The sequence below is a fragment of the Halichoeres trimaculatus genome, unplaced genomic scaffold, assembly GCF_033239565.1.
Source record: "Halichoeres trimaculatus isolate MK-OKI-2021-1 unplaced genomic scaffold, fHalTri1.1 fHalTri1_scaffold_21, whole genome shotgun sequence".
Taxonomy (NCBI): domain Eukaryota; kingdom Metazoa; phylum Chordata; class Actinopteri; order Labriformes; family Labridae; genus Halichoeres; species Halichoeres trimaculatus.
Window position 1 is genome coordinate 11,783,452 of NW_027437199.1, and position 14,686 is coordinate 11,798,137.

General features: G+C 39.9%; 1 protein-coding gene across 2 annotated transcripts in view; it reads right to left on the minus strand.

The window, feature by feature from the left end:
• Positions 1 to 75: 75 nt before the first annotated feature.
• The window catches only part of mkln1 (muskelin 1, intracellular mediator containing kelch motifs), a 32,812-nt gene continuing 18,201 nt past the window's right edge, over positions 76 to 14,686 (minus strand). For both annotated transcript variants that reach the window (XM_074697953.1, XM_074697952.1), the window contains exons 11-18: positions 13,684 to 13,905; positions 13,459 to 13,588; positions 8,123 to 8,270; positions 7,467 to 7,581; positions 5,849 to 5,988; positions 4,973 to 5,075; positions 4,757 to 4,811; positions 76 to 4,566 (exon numbers count right to left, since the gene is read on the minus strand). In XM_074697953.1, coding sequence (XP_074554054.1) covers positions 4,445 to 4,566; positions 4,757 to 4,811; positions 4,973 to 5,075; positions 5,849 to 5,988; positions 7,467 to 7,581; positions 8,123 to 8,270; positions 13,459 to 13,588; positions 13,684 to 13,905 — 1,035 coding nt within the window. In that variant the 3' untranslated portion in view covers positions 76 to 4,444. The remainder of the gene's footprint in view (positions 4,567 to 4,756; positions 4,812 to 4,972; positions 5,076 to 5,848; positions 5,989 to 7,466; positions 7,582 to 8,122; positions 8,271 to 13,458; positions 13,589 to 13,683; positions 13,906 to 14,686) is intronic.

Sequence of the window (14,686 nt, forward strand, 5' to 3'; positions counted from 1 at the left end):
GTGAATTTCTTTTTATCTGGAGCTGCCTGTAATAACAACATGTGGCCACTAGAGGAAACACCACAGAGACAAGAATTAAGAAAAGCTGAACAAAATACAATCTTTATTCATTATATACATTACATACAATGCAATACTACAAGGCTTTCTACACATTCACTGTATCCACAGAGTAGTGCTCACTGATCGGAGGGTACCGGCCTGAAAACTCCAGAGTCCCACCCAGGGGTCCAGAGAGGGGCAAGATAGAAAGAAAACAGTACAAAATCATAACAAATCATCCAGCAAAAGTTGTTGTGTGGAGACCTACCCGAAAAGAGCAAAAAGAAAAGTAGTATTTGGCATTGTGTTGTGTTTTTTTTTTTTTTTCTCACCAAGGTGCGTTCTTAAAGTCTTTTCATCAGTTTTCTTCTGGCACAAAACGAACAAAAATAAATGCTACGGCAAGCATGATGAGCCCTAAGTGTTGTCAAAATATAAATAATCCCTCACTTGTTTGGGCAATTAATTTTCCAAGCTGAACGCAACAATTTTTGCCCTGGGTCAAAAACAAAAGAAAAAAAAAACATACCAGAGGAGACAGAGCTCAGGTTCCAGCCTCCTCCTCCTACAAAGAAATAAAATGTCCAAGACACCTCTAAGGAAGGTCGCTCTGTGAGGAAGGTCTTCTCTATTTGACTGATTAACTCTAAAGTTTTTATGTAAACATGACACATGCAGATTACAGGAACAGATTATTTACGAGGCGGGATGACAGGTACTGCAGCAGAGCACTCATCGTAACATTGAACAACCTCCAGAGGAGTCGGATTTGTTTTAACAATAGTGCTGTTACTGGAAGTGGTACTTGGTCAGTGTCGAAAGCAACAATATAAACCTGAAACCATGAAAAAAAAAAAAGTACTTAATATAAATCCTCTCACAATGCCATTCAGACAAAGGACAACACTGCTGTCACTACCTTTGTTTCTGTTAAACCAACATCCTACAATTATCTGCCTAAAGGGGCAGTGTGTATGATTCAGACCTGCATTCTGCCAAATGGCCAGCAGGAGGTGACTCCACTCAACTCATTACTCTGATGTGGACTTGTGTCTTACTTCAGTACCTCAGTTAACATTTTCCAAGTAACTTCACGTTCCTTATCGCTGGTTTCAAGTCTTTTTCAGAATGTGCTTTTGAAACTGTGGTCCTGTTTAAAGCTGTAAATATAGTCACAAAATGATCAAGACAATGAAAGCAAAAATCCAAAATTTGAAGCTTAAAACTGGAGGATCTGTTTGTTTTCTCCATTTTGGGCTACCGTAAAAACAACATCATTGATAAACAGAAGGGGACAGCATTTAAAATAGTTGTGTTTTTTTTTCTGTCATTGTAGACAAAATGTCTTAGGGCTTTTGTTCCTATTGACAGCTGCTGCTTACAATGCATTACTACCTGGATGAAAACAAGTACATATGAGACATAGTTTGCCAATCATCTTACACACTGAACCTTTAAATATGTATTTTGACACTGATAGATCACATTACATCTTTCTCATGTCTGCAAACTAAATCAAAGATTTACCTTCAAGGAAAAGCAGATTCTTTGCTTACATGTGAGTCCAGTTAGTGTGGGTGTGTTTTGCAGTATTGGCTCATCATGTCTTTACATCTTCTGAACAGTAGTGTTGTCCTTTAAGCATTAATAAGTACAATACGGATACAGAGGGATTCAGTTCATGTCTCTTTAGTCTTAGTAAATAAAGTCACAACAGATCCTCACAACACAAATTCTCCAGCACAATTCTGACCAAACGCTGACTTCAGTGTTCTTTAAGCTCACAGGTAGTCGCAGATCTGATCCTAAACATTAAAATCCAAACTGGACTTTGGTTCAACTGTGTCTCAGCTGTTTAATATAATTGTTGCTTTAAGCTGATCATTGATAGGGTATCCGTTGAAAGACACCTAGGTAGTGTCTTATTAAGGGTCATGGAAGACAAAAGGCAGGGCTTTGTTCTGGCGTAAGACAACCTGTGTTCTTGGATTTCTTCAATGAGACTCAATTTGTTGCTCACCTGTCATGAAATATTTTCTAACATTATATTTTAATGTTAAAGAGAATAAAATGCAGTCTTGACCTTTTTAGTGATTTATGGCACAAATTGTTTCTTTTCTCACGTTTTTCTTAAAATCTGGAAAATCACTCTAGAGTTTCTCTGTTGATAAGGATCTTGGTCTATAGTATCTTCTTTTCATTTGGATAAAGAACAGCCAAACAAACGAGCAGGTGTCTCATTCCTCATCTGAGAAAACCATTTTCACTTCCTGAATACTGAGTGTGTTTGTACGGACTTGAGTATCCTGCTTTTGATCAAGTTATCTGAAGAGAGGGTGTTTTGCTTTCACATGGTTTAAACATGGATATAAAATAATGCTGATGTTCACACTGAGCATTTGCAGATTTTCAAACCGCTATGTGTCAATATGTTGGAGAAATCGAAAGAGTCAGCAGCTAAAAAGAAAATATCTCAGACAGAGATAAATCATGTAAAGCTGCAACAGTGAAGCCAGAAGCACAACACCCTCTCCTCAAAGTTGTATGTTTCAGTGTTTGTGCACGTAAACAACATGGCTCCATTTTCAGAAACAGGAAAAAGCCTCATCTGGTAACATGGTGAGTAACTGCATAGTTGTGTTGGCACATAGTGCTAAGCCTGCAGCTAGAGCCAGGATACTCAAGTCCAGATTAATGCACTCAATAACCTGGAAGTTATTTTCTGCTCGTGTTTGGATTTCAATGTGAGGTAACAAAAATCTAACAAGTAGCAAGACGTTTTTACAGGAAATGTTTTTTGTTTTACAGTTTTTTTCTGTTAAATTTAGATAAACTGTGTGTGTCTGTAAAATGAATTCAATGTAAAGGTCAGTGAAAATCCTCGACTCTGATTGGTTGGTAGAAAGCGATTAAATTGTAGTGATAACAAACTCTCTCAGTTAGTAGTAAGCAAACGTCCCTAAAGGAAAGGACAGTGTATCTCAATCTGTTGCATATTTATAAAGATATTTCAGTCTGCATGAAAGTGACGACAAACCTCTGTAATTCCTCGTGTCATGTCATGCTGTAACAAACACTCAACACATCCTGTTTATTTTTGTTTTGAAAGCATTTGTCAAATTACTGTCAAGTGGCCACGGTAGAAATGAGATAATATCTGAGACTTAAAGGTATAAAAGGATGACGTGAGGCTAGGCAGGTTCTACTAAACACATTTTATAAATCCTATCAGGGTCGCGTTTTGGATAGCTGTGGCAAAAAGGGAAAATTCAACCAACTCATCACACGTTTGGATAATCGTGCTCACACACTGTAACAAATAGACATAGAAAAACCTTTTGTTAAGTCATCAAGCGTATTACTGGCACCAGCACTTCATTCACACACCAATCGTTTTAATTTATGTCCAATAAGTTATAATAATTTAGTTATATGGTAGAGCCAGAAAGTTAGGATAAGTGGACCCTGATTTTTTTAAGAAGCACAGATCTGTTCAATCCAAAAAGTCCTATATGCGTATTTACATCTTCTGTACAGTCTATTCATAACTGAGGGGAAACAAGTCAAACCTGTGAAACCAAACTTCACCAGGCAGATTTACAGGGATAGAAACCAAAACCAATACATAAAGAATATTTAGATATATATTAAACTTTATCTCATAGAATAATTCCTCCGTAATTACACGTTTTGACTCTTTTTGGCTGTCACATTCATGAGTAGTGCTACAGAAAAAATGACCCGGCTGCTCAAAGTTTCCCAAAGCAGAAATTTTACCAAAAGGAGAAGAGCGTTTTTCAAGCTGTGTGGACTGAAATCGTATCCTGTGTCATGGTCACCGCCATCTCAAACCAATCTTTCACAACAACCGGCCTCATCAGACAAACTTCATCTCATCTGTTTGGCTTTGACAGCCTGTAGGTGAATGTGTGGGCGTCTGTGTGGGTACAAAGCTCAAATCCAACACTTAGAGAGAAAAAGAAAAGGGAAAACTCCAGGAAAAGACAGCAAACAAGAATAGATCCTCCTTTTTGGCCTTTTTTTTTTCTACCGAGGGGAAAAAAACAAGAGAACCAGAGGCGATGTTTGGCAGATTTTAGAGAGGCTTTGAGTGCTCCAAGATACCTTCATTACCAAGGAAAAGAAAATGGGGAAATTTGGGAGAAGGAAAACACACACTTCAGGTGTTTCAGTCACGTTCAAGTGTTGTTTATGTGTGTGTTTACCTCACTGTCAGGAAACAGTTCCAGAGAGACTAAGAGTTATCCCACTAGCAGGGTTCAGGAATAGAGAGATAGAAAAATAACTGGTCTCTGGTCCTCTGTCTCATCAGATGCAGGGATGGGCAGGTGTTCAGTCAGTCCAGCAGATGAGGTGGTTAGGCAGGGGTGAGTGGGTGGGGCTAAAGCGTGATGAGGTCTACTAGATTTCCTTTAGGTGGAGTCATGCTGTCCGGGAAGAAGTTGACGAGTGTGTCAAAGAGCTGCGTCCGCTGAGCGTACGTCTGATCCACGTCTGAGAAACCTAAGGAGAGGGGAGAAAGAGGAATGAAGAGGAGGAAGGGGAGATATTTCTTTAGATTAGTGGTTTCCCGTCTTTAACCTAAGAACTGGTTGGTATAACATTTTGATCTGATGGTAGCACAGAAGAAACTGAAAGCATGTCCTGATCTGATAGCAGAGGTGCTGTTTAAGTGGACAGAGATTGTTCTTACCTAAGGGGATGAAATCTGAACTGGACTTGAACAGAGCCGAAGGCAGAAGCTGGAACTGAAGCACAACACCAACATCAGAGACACAGATCACACTGAACAGACAAAAATGCAGGAGGTGAAGCCTCAGCTGCAACTCTCTGCCTGCAAATGAAGCAGATGTCTCAACCCTGTTACATTTTCAGTGTTTTCTCATTCATAATTCCGCTTATCCTGTACCTCTTTGGTCTCATCAGGGTCTGTGTGGTCCACCGTCAGTGAAAGGTCATTCTGCAGGTATTTGAGTGCACTCAGTGGCTCCGATTGGGCTTTCTCCTCAAACCTGCGAAATCAGATCACATCTGGGTTAGACACACTCTGCCACACTGCAGGGCTGTAGTTACAACTAGCAAACACTAGATGGCAGCAGCGTCAAAGCAGAGATGAACCCTAAGCTTCTGAGTGAGACAGACGTGAGATTTTGTTTCGCGTTAAAAATATTTTCTGATATGAAAGCTACTTCCTCTTTGGAGGAAGACAAATACAGTTTTGCAAAAATAAGAAAAAAAGGATCTTAAAACACAGTATCTAAAATGATCCTGTTGAGTTTTGTGATTTATTCGCATCAATGCATGAAATGTCATTACTACAACTTGTTTTAACAGCTGTTTCCTCCTTACTCACTTTCTTGAACCAAACTCTGTCTGTTTTCACCATCTATCAGGATGACTGGTGTAAACTTATGGTCTTTATTGCATAAATAAGGGATGAAGGTTTTTCTGACTCTTGATTTTTCTGCTGGTCTGGAAATTTTGAATTTTGAGGTTAAAGTGTGAAAATGCGTGGGATTACTCTCAGATGTTCTGTAACTTTAAATCACTTCTTAAAAGATAAAGAGGACACACTCAGGAACCAACCCTGATACAAATCGTACTGCTCTGGCAGGTTTATTAAAATGAGGTTTAAATCTGTTTGTATGATTTGGTCACAGCTGGACAAAGTCCTTCAGTTTAATAACTTCAGCGTTGAGGCACACAGCGGTGTATCTGATTGGTTTATCAGTTTAACACGCAGCAAGTATCGTGCAGAGGAGATGACAGACTCGCTGATACAGACCTGTACTTCCTAATGAGGTATCTGCAGTGGCGGAGCAGATACTCCTTGGAGGGCCGACACAGTTTGAGGGACCAAAAGTCATCCAGCCTCATCTTGGGAGAACACGACTTCCCGGGGTTTCCACCGAACAGGTAATGCACCTGGAAACACAGGAGAAATACATCTTAGTATCAAAGGGCATATTGCAGGTTACTGTTTTTTTTTAATTAACACTTAACATGGTCTGATAATGGCAGTGGTTGCTTTTGGTATAGCTGTTTAAAACGTTCTTTTTTCAACATCGTGTCATTTGATGTAAGAACAGGGACTCGAATTCCTTTACTCTACTTTAAGCCAATGTGAATAACAGGTTGTCATGAGTGAGATCAGACATTTTGGGTCATGTTTATTGTGTTTCTTCCAAAGCATTATTTAATTTAACCATTCATTAAGATGATTCAGATGCTTTTGGATGGATGGAGGCCGAAATACTAGCTTAACAGGACATTGAGTCCACTTTTTCAGTTAGCTTTCATGCTCGGATTTGTTTTGTGCAGCTGACAAGACGGGACTTGGTTTCTACCTTGAAATGCAGTCGTCTGTGGTGCCCATTTCTCGACAGGAAAATTGATACCATGGAGTCTATTTTATAAAGTCTATGGATGGAGTTCATGATGGGATACCGGAGATTGACAAAGATTCAACCCCGCTGACACCTGAGCTGAGCTTAGCTACCATAGCTAAGTCGTGATTTTGTGACTCTAGATCAGTGGATAGACTTCTCAGTCTTTCTCTCTATGGGCTTTATCATGACGGCTCATAATCCTGCCCTGTTCCTGGTCTCCATCTTTCTCAAAAGACTCATAATTATAACCCTGAGGACCATCATATTGACAGGAACACAGATTTTCTTCCTCTTTATTGACAGTAGTGACAGTCAGATCCTTGTTTATTAATGTTAAACAGAGGTAGAAGCAGCGGACTCCCGATTGTGAAGTCACGTTCAAATGCCATTATTTAACGCAGAAGTACAAAAGCCCGTATTAGCTTAGGGATTTCTTTCAGGATATTATTTTTAAGCTATTTTCCTATCAATTTCTCAACAGTTCACTCTGTTATCCTGGATACCTCAGATTTAATTTCGAACACCTGAACACCTTTTTAATCCATATTAGAGGGAATAAATATGAAAACTTGACAAGATACACAGCAGTTTAGAACACAAGTTACTGGGGTTGATCTAAATCAGATTATCTAAAGTCAAATAACTTCATTTAAAGGATTATTTTTTCCTAATTTCTAATCCCAAAAAGTTTCAGCTACCAATGAATCATAATCCACACCATAATTTGGACTTTCTCACCAGCTTTGTTAAGGCATCAGTAGCCTCAGTGTGTTGTGCTTTCATCTTCTGACAATGAGGATAAAAAAAATGTAATTGTGATGTAACAGAAGAAGAGGAGCCAGATGTGTGAGTGTTAATCTGATGCAGCATGAATTAAAATCTGACAAAAGCTTGGATGGAGCTCCTCTGTGAAGTGTTTGGGAGTGTTACTATTTGAGTGATTCTCATGAACACTGTGTGATGGTGTGTGAGAGTGTGTGTGTGTGTGTGTGTGTGTGTGTGTGTGCGTGCTACCTTGTGCAGCTCGTCGTAGACCAGCTGGTGTGCAAAGCGCGGACACGGCTCCTCCTCCTGCAGAGCTTTACTCGGGTTTTCTTTCACTGCCTGATCATTCTTGTACACGCACGACCTGAACAGCAACGTGCACAGAATAAAAAGGAGGTGGAGTGAAGAAAAATACTTTTCACTTCCTGCAGCCTTCGTGAAAGAAACTAATTCAGTCTTTATTTGCATGCACACACACAAAAATCACACACATGAGCAAAGAGAAACATGCACACGTCATCATAACGCTGCAAGTGTCTGACTGACTGATTTCACTGGACACCAAGTACAAGAACAGCTACTGGAGTCAATGTACCGGAACAGTGAGGGCTGCAGCCTGTTCTTTCACAATCACTCATCTAAACATGACACACGCACACGCATGCAGACACACACATTCACACAGATGCACTGGGAACACTCTGTTCCCTGGTGGAGGACTGAGAGGTCAGGAAATGCCTTGAAATGTGACAAATCTTGAAAAGTGAGTGTGTGTTTGTTTTTGTTGTGGTTTGTAGTGATGGGGGCTACAAAGAGAAGTCGATTCAAAGGGTTTCCTCCCCTGCGTGTGGGCGAGGGCTCTCTTTTTGTAGCTGCTGGTGTGTGTTTGTTGATCTCCATCGTACCAGTTGTTGCGTGCGATGTCGTAGATCCAGAAGGAGTTGCGGACGTTCTCCTCTCGCTTGTCCTTGTCCTTGCTGAGGCCAGACAAGACGTGGATCTCGTTGAGTTCTGGGTCGATGGTGGCTCTCTGCGTGAAGCCCGTCATGGGTACTGGGGGGCAAATACAAAAAAAAGACAAGGAGGTAAATTCATATGTAAGACGTGAAACTCCAGCTGCAGACTGGAATCAGACACTTTATATGTTTGTCATGAAATATTTCCTCACAGGTCACTCATCAAAATAAAAGAGAAACAAATACATTTCAAACATCAAACAACTTGGCAATACAACACACTGCCATAGCAACACAGCCCTGCAGACGCAGAGTGAGCAGAATGCAAACTCAGCTTGATAGCATAGAAACATCGACACACTGTTGTTCTCCTGCAGCCTGCTCTAGGCAGAGCACAGCATCAAAAATTACATAATGCAATCCCCTCAGTGGGTCTATAATGACAACAATTCACAGCCTCTATCACCAGACAGATCAGATTTAAGCAATATGTATGATATAGCTGCACGCACTGCTCCCTGCATGGATTACATAACCTCATTTCTCTGGAAGTATATCACCCACAGTTCAGCTGATTCTTTATATCAGCTGTTGCATCATGCTGAGAACTCAACGCGAGGCTTAGACCAAACGTACTTATCTGTGCTGCTCAAACGCTGCTTTGATGTCTGGTTGTAAAATTATCTTTCATTAAAGACTTCACTGTGTTACAAAGCTCTCATTACACAGATGTGCTAAATACTTGGTTCTAATTGGTTGATTTCAAAGCCCCTGCTCTTGATACAGGTCATCACAAACTTGGGAAGCTTTTGAAACTGAAAGCACTGGGAGCAGTGAGGTTAAAGATGCTATGAGGAGGATCTGTTTTGATTGCACTCCCTCACCACCTTGTGGCCCAGAGTCTCCGCACACTGTTGTAAATTACTTTTAAGGCGACGTGTGTTGGTTTTTGAATTAAATGGAGATCGGATTGAAACACATTTTCTTTGTTTAAGACAACTTTTTACTGGATACAATGCACTAGGGATGGGTACCTTTTACAATTGAAACGATACGGTACCAATGCCCAGTACCTGGCAATTGGTACAGGTACTCAATGGTACCAATTTTCGGTACTTTTTTGTGTTTATGTGGTAAAAAAATATAAATTTGTTTAATAAAAAAGTACAACATTTTTTCAATTTAACATATTTACTCTTCAATATATGACCTTGCAATGCTGTGTTCATGTCCAGCATGGAAAATATCCACTCTCTTCCACTCTGTCACAGTCACAAGGATGGGTTTAGGTACCTAAACATGGTATCTTTTGATTTTACGTGAATCAGTATCCGATACTTTTGACAGAATTCGGTCGGTACCTATAAAAGTACCTAATTTGGTACCCATCCCTACAACGCGCTGAGGTAAGGACACTTATTAGTACAGAAGCCCTACAGTTTGAGACGTCACATCAAGCAAACGTAGTAGACGGCTAAAGAAATTTAGTAGCCGTTTATAGTTAGCACAGCTGGCAGCCCGTTGCTCTAAGACATGTCCGTAATGTGTAACGTTAGTAAATCCTGGTTAGCTATGTCCTGCCAGTCATCTACCAAGCAGAGCTAACGTAACCTCACTCTTCATTTTATCGATAGACTCTCAAGTTTGAACAGACCACTGCAGAATAACTGCTGACTGTGGGTTGGAATGAACATTATCACAAACAGTTTAGCCCCTCTGTTATAGAGTGACACAGCTCAACCTAAAGGCTAATTAGCCTCCTCAGCTCCTTGGCTCAGTCTTTCTTCACTTGTTTTCATTATTTTAAATGCCATCTCCTCTGGAAAAGGAAGCCTCAGTAAAAGTTATTACAGACATGTAAAGCAGTATGAAGAAAATGCTTCACTTCCAGAAGCAACTTGTTTTACAAGCAGCACCACTTTATTGCCTCAAATAAAGTTTAAAAACCATTCATATCAAAGCCAAAAATAAGTCAGTGTTTTCTAATTTCAATAGAATTCACTGAATTCCCTGACATTTTAAAACCTGATCCAGATTTGTTTGACAGGTTTATACAACATGAAGACTGAACTGAATCTTGGCAGAACTCTGAGCAGCTTTGTTCTCCGTTAAAAACATGAAAGTGAGCAAAGCATTGCCACGTCGGGCATGATTGTGTAAAACATTGTTCTGCAGAAGATTCTCAGAAAGACAAAACAGAACAAGATGCTAACTCATCCGACAAGCTTCGCAGAACCAGAACCAGAAAACAGCTGTGAGTCATCAACAATGACTTTCAAATACAAACAGTGCTCCTAATTCTGGGTAGAGCAGACACAAGACGTTCTGCTGCATGACAACAACAACATCATTTCATCAAAAACTTTGATAACCGCTGAATAAAACTTTACTTGACTCAACCTGGTGTGTGATTGATATGCAGTTTCATTTACTCTGGGCTTGTATGGGTTATTGGTTGGTTGTTAAGCAGATTATAACATTAAGTCCAATCCAGTCATTCAGCATCTTCAGTATTCTGCATCACAGCCCAAGCGGCTTCAGCCTCATGCATTCACAGCACAGTTTCTTCAGAGAGTGCGATTCTAGTTTAACATCATTACGCCTGGGTTACAGGTCAGAACATGAGGGCTGACAGGACGTGAGCCGCCGCACTCATGGACATGTGACATTGATTATGAGACAGAGAACTGAGACAGCTTCCTGCTTCCTTCCTGCCAAAGCACGTTTTGTTCTCAATGCTCTGTTTCACTCAATATCAAATTTCATTTCTTTCTATCTCTCACTTTATTCAGATCCCACCACCCTGCCTGGCTCTGGAGGTGAACACTTGTCACGCAGAGGTTTAATCATACTGTGTTCAGGCAGTCAATCAATCTGTGTGTCTGGGCAGGAAGTGTGTGACTGCTGCTGGAGCTTTTAAAGAAACAGGATCTGTTACATCTCTGACTGAAGAAGAGGTGCCAAAAAACCACGGAGCCCGTCAGAGGAGTCTCTGTGATGTTCGCAGGTTGTTTGTAGAGTCTGATGGAGCCTCAGGTTTGAGTTAAGTAATCCCTGTGAGGCAACAGGGAAGCTCAATTCCAAACACTCAGCCTCAGGCTTTAGGTGGAGGGAAATTGAATTAGAGTCACTAAAACTTTTAAGTTCCACACATCAGTTGAGAAAACCAAGAGTTGAAGTTAAGCTTAATTTCCTCTTTTTGGAAAAACTTAGAAACAGGGGAACCACACGGCTATTTTCTGTCACTCTTACTTGAGCTCAGTTTATTGACCTTCTGCAAGAGACGTCACGTCTACAGGCCCATCCACAGCTAAAGGGACATGTTACTAAGGTGGGCGATGTAGCCTTAAGATTAGAACACAATATTTTAAGGAAGTTTGCGATAACGATATTTACAACGATATGGGGAAAAAAATGAACAACTTATCATTAGAGGTTGCTGCTTCTGAATAACAGCATTTTATTGTCCACACAGTATGGAAGCCACTTTTTTAATCATTTACTACTACTACACAAGCTTGAAATGTAAACATAGCAAATAGGTCAGATCCAGAGGAAATCTGACGTTTTAGAGGAGGAAAGGTTAATCTTTGCGGGTGAAAATCCTCGTAATTCTATACGACATGACACATTCTTTCTATACGGACACCAACAGAAAGGAGAAGGCATGAACTAAAGGTGCTGAAGTTAAGGGAGGGCCAGATGAGCTTAACATGCTTATTAATTAGTATGACAGTATGTTGTCATGGGTGGGATTCCTGTAGGAACCAAGGTTATAATAGTTAACTAAAACGAAACTAAAAAGGAAAACTAAAATTTAAAATACATTGCAGTTAACTCAAACAGATAAAAACGAAAAGAAAAGAAAACAATAAGTAAACTAAAACTGTATCTTGTGTTCACAAAACTAACTGAAACTAACCAAAATTAAAGACAAAATTCCCTTGGTTATAGTTTTTGACAATATTAATAGCCTTTAGGATTTAAATTAATCAGACACATTTTCCCAACCAATTTTACGACAGTTTTCGGCAGTTGTCAGCGCCGTACGGCACCATCACAGCGACGTACTGGGACGTGCTTGTTAACTGCATTGACTGGCTGTGCGCTGTGCTGCGACGAAACGTAGAGGAGCAACGAATCAGAGCATCTGTGATAGTTTAATTTCATGCGAGTCTGACTTTATTGTTAAAGAGTCCAAGTTTCTAATTATTAAAGCTCATATTATACTGTTTTATATAATTTATGTTTTTATTATTGTTATTTTATTCATGTTAACATTATTTTATATAAATTATGTTTATATTTTTATATTAAGTTTATATTATTTTCTTGTGTTTAAGTCAGCAGCCAACAGTTCAGTATCAGCATTGACTGAGCAGTGAGCACTATGTTGAACTGGAAAATAAACTGTATTACAAAATATTTACTCTGACCTTTTTGAATCCTGCACCTGGTTAATAAGGTATGAAAAAACTAAAACTAAACTAAAACTAAACTAAACTAAAACTAAGCCTTGTTGCAAAAATTAAAACTAAATAAAAACTAGAATGCCCGCTCTAAAACTAATTAAAACTAAACTGTAATGGAAAATAAAATGTCAAAGCTATCTAAAACTAAACTAGAATGGAAAACAAATGTCAAAACTAACTAAAACTAAACTATAATGACAAATCCAAATCTATTTTAACCTTGGTAGGAACATGTGGCTCTCCTGTAATCTTGTGATCTGTGCTGCGCAGCGCTCACGCTTTATGTGTGAATTGGGGTAATGCTGACACAGGGTTCGGACGTTCGGCCTGACCACACGACTGTCGTAAAGGCAAGAAAATTCCACCGATACTAACATAGCTTTCACGTCCTTGCGTGTCTTCACAGCCTAGTTGTATTCAGCCGTTTGTTTCAGCTTTAGGTGCTGGAACGTGTTTGTGGTTTTGCCACCCTTCGTGGTAATAGTTCTCCTGCACATTTTGCATTTAATGTGTTTTGCTGCGTGTCTGATCTTTGGTCAGTCAAACCACCTCCACATCACTGAGTTAGCTCCTCTTTTAGGCACCAAATCCTTATGTGAGGACGAAGTTGATGCTGTCGTGCTACTTTCGCTCTCGGTCATTACTGTTTTGCTTGAATACCTATGAAACTTAATACCTCATAAAACCACAATTAAGACTTTTTAATACTTTTTAAGGCCCTTAATTTTCCCAAAATTGATTTTTCAACTTTTAATACTTTTTAAGACCCCGCGGACACCCTGGTTGTATACCTGTGTAAAAGGTGAATCTTACCCATGCCAGAGTCCTTCTTGGTCCCGTCAGAGATGATCTCCACGTGGTCTCCATCCACATCGTAACTGAAGAAGTCATTGAGGTATGTTTTTGACCTCTGACCCCCGAATACATACAGACAGCGATTTCTCTGTAGAGACACAGTGAAAGCTATTCAAGCTCACAGTACAGCGTGTGACAAAATAAACATCAACGCAGCAGTAATAGAGGGCGAGGATGACTCACAGTGTGGAAGAGCATGCAGTGCCCGATGCGGGACTGGACGTCCTCTGGACCAGCGTTACAGGAGTCTTCCCGTAACAGGCTCCATGTCCCAGCTTGGCAGTGGAAGGCGTAGAGACCGCTGAACTGAGGCTCTGACGTCCGACTCTCCTCCACGCTGCCGTTACACGTCAAGATGCGACCGCCAAACGTGTAGATCATGTGCTTCTCTGAGTCCATGCACATCTGCAGGAAGAGCAGGGAGCAAAGGGATGAAGAGGTCAAGGATGACAAGAGGAAACAGGAAGTGTAAGGATTCAGGCAGGGGGGAAGAAAGGAGAGAAACAGCTTTTGATTTAATATTTATTACTCGGGAAAAAAGAGTGGTGGCAGAATCCAAGCGTAATTTTTCTTTTAGTTTAATGTATTTATGAGTTTTTTGTCGACTTCACAGCTTTTTTGTTTACTTTATAGTTACAGCATGAAGTTTAATCTGATTTTCTTTCCTCTGCATCTGTCTTGCTTTTATACAGAATAAAAACACTGACAGGGTGGAAAACATTTGTTGGAAGCCAATACTATGCTATGCTTTATATACTGTAAGCACTTAACTATGTTTCCTGTGTCTTCTGGCTGTGCTCCTACAAACTTATGTAACTATGACTTTGCAAAAGCTGTAGTTTTTTTAGTCTTGAGATACTAAAGATGTGTAAGTGTGTGTGTGAAATGAGGGGTTTCTTATCATTTTGATGTAGAAAATAGCATGCAGTTATCAAAATAAGACAGAAAAATGATATCAAACTCATGAAAGTTGAATGAATGTGATTGGAAATAGCAAAAACAATCATTCTATCTTTGTAATCTATGACATCTATCCTGATATTCAAAGTGGGTGTGTTGTTCCTGAAAGCAGCCCACATACACCTGTGCTTCTCCACTTGGAGTGCTTCCTGAAAATCTACTGTGTTCAGCAGAGGAAAACAGTCTCTTGAGAAAGCTGTTTTTATCTGTTAACAATTCAGAACGC